This window comes from Pterocles gutturalis, unplaced genomic scaffold (genome assembly GCF_000699245.1).
Source record: "Pterocles gutturalis isolate BGI_N339 unplaced genomic scaffold, ASM69924v1 scaffold26109, whole genome shotgun sequence".
NCBI classification, from domain to species: Eukaryota; Metazoa; Chordata; class Aves; order Pterocliformes; family Pteroclidae; genus Pterocles; species Pterocles gutturalis.
This window is the reverse complement of record NW_010131421.1, coordinates 36209-44709: the sequence shown is the minus strand read 5'-3', so window position 1 is coordinate 44709 and position 8501 is coordinate 36209. Positions and strand designations below refer to the sequence as shown.

Sequence of the window (8501 nt, the reverse complement as noted above, 5' to 3'; positions counted from 1 at the left end):
CTGGAAGGTATTTCATTGTAACTTGGTGTCAGAGGCTGAGAGGAAAAAGTCCAAAAACCTTAGGAAAACTAAATATATTAAGCTAATGGCAGCAGCTCAATTTTACTGCTTTTAGCACACTGCAATCCAGGTAAAGATACAGTGCAGTTTTAGCAACCCTGATTATTCTGTTGAATCATGAATCTGACCAAGTTTCCCCATAGGATAACGATGAGCATTACCACTAAGCCTCGTATCGTCCAGTTATTTGAATTTTATATAGTTTCCTTTACATACCTGCCTAAAGTTAAAGGAATTGAATAAAGCGGTAACTAACGTAAAGCATGAAGAGTGTTCTCTTCACAGCTCTGTAGGGAAGGCATGTCCCCTCAGCCCTGGACCACTGCTGCCATTTTTTGGTATTTCACCCTGCAATGCAGAGTTTAAGAACAGCTTGACAAAGATTATGCCAGACAACACACTGCATATATGATCATTTTAGGCTTACACTAAGTCTGAAATTAGGCTAGCAAAGTCAATGCCTAAGTAGCACGAATTAGTGGCTTTTCCTGATTACAGGCCCAATCAGTCTCCATTACTGAGTCCCACTGCCTCTACTGCAAACTGGGTTCATAACGTAAGCAGTGTAAAAAAGCAATCTGCTTCACTCTTTTACCTGCCAAGTCAGGATTTCCAGGTAAGCCAAGTTTCGTTCTTGAGAAACCCCACTGTCAACCATACCCACTTCAATGTGATATCCCTTCTCTACTGTTGGATCCTCCTGTCGACATGTGGCTATGCAGGCACGGATTCAGAATAACCAAGTAGGGGGTTTTAATCTCAGATAATGCACATGAAAGTGTCTTATCTTATAAAGTCATACTCTCTTTGAAACAGAAATTGAAATAAAATTGAAAAAAGATGATACTAAATTCAGAAGCAGAGCCTGGCTTACCTCCTGGTATCGTGCAATTCCCCCATTAACAGCTGCATCAATCACTCCATTCAGACACATGCTGAGAAGATTAATGTTACCATGCATTTGTTTATGCTGGTACTGGCTTATCAGTGTTCTCAGCTCCTGGTTTTTGTTCTCAACCACTTGAATGGCATTTTCCAAAGGACTTACTTCAACCTCAAAGGCAATAAAATATACTTTAATTCCATGGACACTTCACTGAGATTTATTATCTTCTGCCTAATGACATGATACTCTAGGATTGTTCAATGATCTTTCTTAGTTTTTACTGTTTTGTAGAAAATTAGCTACATTAACAAACTTCACTGTTAGTAATGCTGTGTTTCAGGGCACTGAGTTGCAGTAACTTCTTTCTGTATACTGACGACATGGCAACAATGCAATTATTCCATCTTTTTGGCATTGTCTCCATTATACTGTCATGTTCCCCCACATAATTCCCTTGGTTATATTCAGCAATTATTTAGACTAAATGGTGGAAAAAGGACATACTTAATCATTGGTAAGCTTTATCATCTTAAACGTCTAGATTTCAGCCAAAGGAGTTTTAAGTTGCCTATCCCATGTTCTCAGTAACTCATCATTTCAAACCACAATTACAGGAACTATGATTGTTACCAGTTCTCTTCTCTCCACTTCAAACCAACGAGAGATCCCAGGCAAACTGTGAGTCAAGGTCAGAGTGGTACGTTCAATCCACAAGCTCTGCAAAGAGTAATGGAGGATGTGAGGTACACAGTGAATCAAAATCACATCATCTGTACTTTCACTACAGGTGCTAAGGGGGTAAAGTTCAGAAGAGAATATATTAACCTCCTGAGCGTTAACTTTGCAGAATGTCATGCTGAAAGTCACTTGAACAACAAAACCAGAATTCAGTATGCTCTAAATCAACACACTCAACATTTCTATTAATCTATACAGGCTGACCACCAGTTCTGTCAGGGGAACCAAGATGACATTGTGGACGTACATGGCAGTAAGAAAAAAATTCCAGCCAAACCAGAAAACCCATCCTTGCTTCAAAATGCGTCTCTCGTGGCACTAAAATAACTCACCGTCACACTGGCCAATGCTTTAATCAGGTCAGGTGTGTAACCACTGGACTCAACAGCTACTTGTTATTTGAGTTACTACAGTATCTTTGGCCATCAAATCAGGGTTGCTTTAAAGGCTGTATCAGCATAAAATAAGACAGTATTCACCTTGAAGGGATTAATACTTTAACACTGCTTATTCACTACTTCTACCTTAAATTCGTTATCCTTGTCCTTTGGACCTTTGTGGAAAGGCCTGTCATAGCGGAATTTCCGGATGTTGTTGACTCGGTAAAAGCTCTTTATGCGATCAGGGACACGGTCCATTTGCAGCACATCTATATTGTCTGGGATGGGAGTCACCGCATAGATCTGCAAATCTGTAAGTTATGTAGTCAAAGAAAGCCACGGGACATCAAACAGGAAAGCTACCTCTACTGCAGAAATAAACAGGACAGTGAATTCAGAGTCACGCTCCTCTTTGTTTTCCAACGCTCTTCTTTTGCAAGTGAAACAACAGAACACCAGACTAGAACTGCTAGGAGAGTCTAGAGTTATAGTCACAGCCAGATCAACCCAAGAGGAAGATACCTGAGAATGTGGAGTACCGGGACATCAAACAGGAAAGCTACCTCTACTGCAGAAATAAACAGGACAGTGAATTCAGAGTCACGCTCCTCTTTGTTTTCCAACGCTCTTCTTTTGCAAGTGAAACAACAGAACACCAGACTAGAACTGCTAGGAGAGTCTAGAGTTATAGTCACAGCCAGATCAACCCAAGAGGAAGATACCTGAGAATGCGGAGTATGTAGTAAGACATGAAAATTATCTACAGCAAACAAAATACCCAGTGCCTAGGAGTTTTAACTAGACCTAGGTGCCTCATTTGTGCAGGCACTTTAGTAGATCTTGGTGTCTCTATATATTTAGATACCTGGTATCTAATATTTACCTTTGATGAATCTCACCATAGATACTTCAGCTTTGTCTACAAACGAAAGTTGTCCTAATTTCATCAATTTACAGTGCAGTTTAATTAAACTGGTTTAACCTCAGTGTTACAGACAAGATCTCTGCAAGCATAAAAAACCCAACCAAAATACACATACAAACAGCCCCTCAGTCTATGGAAGTATCAGTGGTACACAGCAAAGAGTGAAATGCGTGTGTTACAAAAGACAAGTGGGAAACAGCAACCCATTTCAGGAGATTTCACCTGCTGACAATGTCCATATGGTTACAGTCCTGTGCAACATCCTTGCTGTTATTTCAGGGTATAAGCCATACAATGGTGTTCTCATAACTAAAATCTACAAAAGTTTCCGTAGACCCATTAAATGTTATGTGGTTCAGTCCTTATCTGTATATAGCATTGTACTGGTTGCACCAAATCACAGTACAGATCACCAGTGAGAAGAATGAGATTCAAAGCCTTAGGAATAAAAAAGCTGTGGAATTTAAATGAAAGGGAGACTGCAAGAAAAGAACAATACTGATGTGAAAAATAAACACAATGGAAAATAACACTTTGGAGTTCATATCTGTTCCCAACAAAATGTTCTCCAAGAGAATGTATCGGGAATACTTTTAATGACACAAAACAAGCATTATGGCAACGCTGTTGGTTAAGGTTAAAACATGGATGTGCTGGAACACAGCTGTTTCCCTTAAACATTGAATATAACCTGCAGTACTCCCTGAATAAAAGTGACAGTTCTCTCCAACAATACGCAGCAAATGTTCATGTCTGCTGTAGACAGGTGTATGGTTTTGTTCCCACCCAGCTCTACCCAAGACACTTGGGAACTGAGGTATCCAATTTGATGACCTTTTCAATACCTTCCACTTCTAATCGTGGTTTGCCCTTTCACGGAAGGATACACTGGGCATCACACTGCAATATAGAGTCATCCGGGTGGTTTGGATGCTGCATTGCAATGGCTTGGGGGAACTCGCTCAGCATCCTCTGCTGGAAGGCTTCCAGCCTCTCGTAGTCGTGGCCCCGACATACATACTCTTTGTTCTGCAAGAAGGACAAGCATAAATTAGTCTCCTTAAAAGTAAGTTAAATTCTCTTGGCTTTTATCTCACTTCAAATTTTACTGCTTCAAAATCAAAGATAAATGACAATGTCAATATGCTTATGTGAGAGTAAAATATGCATTTAGCACAGCTGATATATTTTATACCTTCCTTTTTCTGTACAATGTATTTCACCAAGAAGTGATGAATAAGTACACTATTCCACTGATCTGTACACATGTAACATTCAGCCCTACTGTCTTCTCTTATTTGGTTTTCAGACAACTGCAACTTATCAACCAAAACGTAAAATTGAGTCACCTGCTCAGCTTTTCTACACTGCGAAAGCTGCTGTCAAATATAGTTTACACCAGGTGGATAAAAGTCCTGAGTATTTCACAGAACAGAGGAAGATATATGTTTATCAGTTACCCTTAGAGGGAAGTCATAACAAACTGTTCACAGAAATCACTGTTTAATCATTGTTGTATTGTCATAGCCACGCAGTCCATCTCTAACCATATTGAACAATACATCCTTAGGAACTCCCCTGTGTACGGTGGAGTAAGACAGAAAAGCCTTACCAACAATTCTTAGTGGCTACAGAACAAATTCCCCTTCAGCTCTAAAAGCACTTTCGTCTTGATAAACAAAATTGCATTTCTGCCAGTAATGGAAAGCTTGTATTTAGATACGCCTCTTGAGGCATTAAACCACTTGTACAGTGTTCTTGGAGGTTTTTTGCGTCATCTCAAACTTCGAACAGCAAGATACAGGATTTCTAAAGTCCTCCATGTCATACAGATTGTATTCCAGTGTCTTAACTGTATTCCCATAAAACACAACTTTAATTGGTGTTAATGTCTCCTGATGCAAGACCAATCAAAGCATGCAAATTCTCTAATTCTGGTAGTTTTAACTCTCATATAATAATAACTAGAAGCACAGGGAGATTTTTTCACCTTCATAAAACAAAGAAAGAATCCCAGCAAACAAGATCAGTTCCCCTCCTTCTATTTCTTGCATTTAGAAGCTGTGGTATATGCAATGATCTTTTGTTAATTGCTCTGGAAAAGGGTTCTGGCTGAGCAATTCCTGGTCTTGTAGCAAAATCAAGGAGACAGCAGCAAAATCCAATCACAAAACGGAGCCAAGGAATGCAGTTATCTTTTGCTTTGCATTTCAACTTTATGGAATAGATCTCATCTTCCAGCTGTGACATATGTCACTTTGTATACATCAGTCACAGCAACCAATGAACTGGGAGAAAAACTGCACGATGCATTTTGACAGTTCAGTCTGTAATGCCCAAACTTTGCAGCTATTATTAAATTTGGAGTGAGTCCATGTTTGAAGGTGAACTCTTCATGACGCTTACTGCATTTTCTATTTTAGCTTTTGATTGCAGCAATCCAGAAAACTGTAAGGCTATAAATAAAGTCATTGTGATTCTAAAAATAATGCCCTGAAAAACCCTGAAAGCTAAATTTAATAGACTTTTCAGATAGATGCCAATACAAGATCTCAGAATGTGTCAAGACATGGACAGCTTTAATTTAGTTATGTAGAAGGCTAGAAATAGGTGCAGAATTCATAGAAACATGAACGATGACTTTTCTGGACAAAGGGTCTTAAAAATCAAAGATGCAGAAGGAAGTGGCTATTTTCAGTCTTGAGCTACACAGCAATAAAAAAAATAAATGAGAAAAGGGCATGGAGTTATTTGATCACTGTAAATCCATGTAAATCTTTTTCTTCTCTAGAATAGCTGCTTCCAATCTCTTTACAGTGTGATCCACGCTGATGTGATTGCTAATGGGCTTAGTCTGTGCTTCGCAATGTGTATGCTATATGGATCATTAGAGAGAGAAAGGAGGAGGATGACTTTTAATGGATTGCTACGTTAAGTAATCTGCTATCAGAAGTACTGCTACCAAATATAATTGCAGAATTAACAAGGATTATAATTATGTATGCTCGTGTTCGCTGTTAATGTCTCCAGCCAAGTATCCGTATGGTTAAACCGTTTCACAGAGAGTTACTTCTGCGCACTGAGAACTCATGCAGTGTTAAACACACAGGCCGTGAAGGATCCAGAATAAAACTGTAGGATCCATAATATAATAAACTAGATTCACTGATATTACTTCAAATGTAGGAATACTTATGTCCCATAATGACTTTGTTGTCATTCATTTTCTGAAACATCTGTTGTTAGATATAAAAAATAAATTGTCAGTTTTCTCTGGAGACCTTCATGAAAGGGTAGCTAATGCTTCGTACTGCAACACTTGTCATTTCCTCAGATTCCTCTGCAGGTGTGTTCTACAGGCTGCTACTTTATGGCACTGCTCAACTTCACCTTTGAATAACACCAAGCCACCCTTTTTCCATTGGTATTTTCACCTTAATTCCCGCTTGCCTTTACTTCTCTCCTTGTGTTGCCATTAATAGACTGTAATTAAACACCAATGTTTAAATCCTAGTTAAAGAAATACTTAGTTTCAGAGGGAAGTTTAAGAGTGAAAATTTTCAAAATAGGACACAGTTTGGCTTTTTTGTAGCTTCATATTGTGTAACTCGAGAGTGGCGCCATCTCTTGTCAAACCATTTATTTAAAGAGAACACAAAACGTGCACATCCAGTCCTTGAAAGCACGCTTCAAGTCAGCTTGTCCTGTCAAGCTAGATGGCATCTACCATCAATTTTCAGACAGTTCTTACAGCAGTTGTCACATTATATTCCCTCCTTGCTATGAACTAGCAACAAGACATCGTATGAACAAATACCCATTTTAAGTTTGATTCCTCATTAGGAAAAGAGGATAACTTCACTTTTTAAATGGATTGCAGACCCAGGTGATCCTGGATCCACCAGCAGACAGTAAGGCCAAAGTGAGGACGTGTCCAGAGAAGCTGCTAGGCTTTTTGTTGAAGAGAGAGGAAATTTTTTCTTGTAGATAGCATGAGAGTCATCAGTCTGATATTAGAATCCTTCTGTCATGTGAGACTTTTTAAAGCATGATAATTTGAGATGATGAAAATTACTTGAGTAATGACCCAACATTGCTGCAATACAGCATTTTGCTTAATATAGAGGCAATTGTGCTGCATCTGCAGATTGTCAAAAATACACATAGACATGAGTCAAATTTCTGATCCCTGTTCCTAAGAACATTCCCAATGGACCACATCTTTCAGTTCAGCCAGAAAACTGTTTCTACTTGTGCAAGCATAAAAACGTTATCTGAATGGCAGATATCATATCTCCACAACAAAAACACAAAGCCTGAACTGCTACTCTGAGCCTAGTCACTGTCATATTTTGTACAAATCTGGCTTACCCGCAGGAAAAATGGGAATTTCCGACCATAAAAACCAACTCTGAAAAACTCAGGTTCTAAGCGTTGCTGTTCCATGATGTTATCGTAATAGGTAGCTTCCATTTTCTGTGGAGGAAAAAGACAGCTGCTATCAGACCCTTAAAGCTGCACTTAAGACGTTAGAATCTCAAGACATGTTTAAATATCACACTACTCTTTTGCCCTCACAATCTTTTTATGAAAAGACTGAATTCTTTTAAAGGTAAAAATTATTAATTAAACAGTCCACATGGTGGAACAGGCTACAGTATGCTCATACTCATTTTACATTTTTGGAGACGACATATGAAAATTTTTCTGTTTTATCTCATTTTAAATTAAACAGGTCTTCTATGTAATTTTCTTTGCGTTGCAGAATTAATGGCAAAGCTGAGATTAAGATCTGTGTTGCGTGGCTCACAGTGTCCTGTTCTCTCCTACAGCTCAAAATCTATACCGCTGTCTGGAAAATGATATCAATTCAATTGGGTTTGCCTTAATTGAGTTGAGGGGCATGAAAAAGGATGAAACAAAATTAAATCTTTTACAGCTGTGTGCACCAGTAGTTTTAAAATTGAAGAAAAAATGGGTTTGGAAAAGGTAAAAGGACTTTTCTCTAGTTCCAGTTGTTAGTTTTGTGGCACCGTGCTAGCATTTATGTCAAGAGTGGGATTTCAAGACCCCTGGCCAAACTGAATCTCAGTTGAAAGGCTCATGAGAATTTCACTATAGCAAAAAGATAGCTTTTTAAAGAGAAGAAACAGTTTGACATCATTCTTTCCACTGCAGGGAACCCTAACAGCAGCTCTGAGTTACAATATTGCATCAAGGTTCTGTTCTTGGTTCCCATACATATTAACTCCTTTTCTAAAACGGAGAAGGTCCCAAAGTCCTTGCAGGAAGAATAGAGGAAAATGCATTGAATTATGTGAATGGCACAGAGAAAAACTCTTTAGGATGGGGAGAAATTCAAGTCAGTTAAGGTCAATAGGGATTTAGGGAACTTGAACAGAAAACAGGTCACACATAGGCGAGCAAAAGGATGAGGTGAATTGATTACACTGATCATCTGAGATGCTCTTTACCTGCCAGCTGATTAAATACAAATAATAAAGAGGCAGCA

At 38.7% G+C, this 8501-nt stretch overlaps 1 protein-coding gene across 1 annotated transcript in view; it reads right to left on the bottom strand.

Annotated features, from left to right (window-relative positions):
* The window catches only part of DOCK3 (dedicator of cytokinesis 3), a gene marked incomplete at its 5' end in the record, with an annotated part of 61672 nt that overhangs the window by 17279 nt on the left and 35892 nt on the right, over window positions 1-8501 (bottom strand). The window contains 5 exons of the mRNA XM_010080610.1: window positions 933-1114; window positions 1577-1663; window positions 2209-2375; window positions 3877-4018; window positions 7361-7465. Of these exons, the coding sequence (XP_010078912.1) occupies window positions 933-1114; window positions 1577-1663; window positions 2209-2375; window positions 3877-4018; window positions 7361-7465 (683 nt within the window). The remainder of the gene's footprint in view (window positions 1-932; window positions 1115-1576; window positions 1664-2208; window positions 2376-3876; window positions 4019-7360; window positions 7466-8501) is intronic.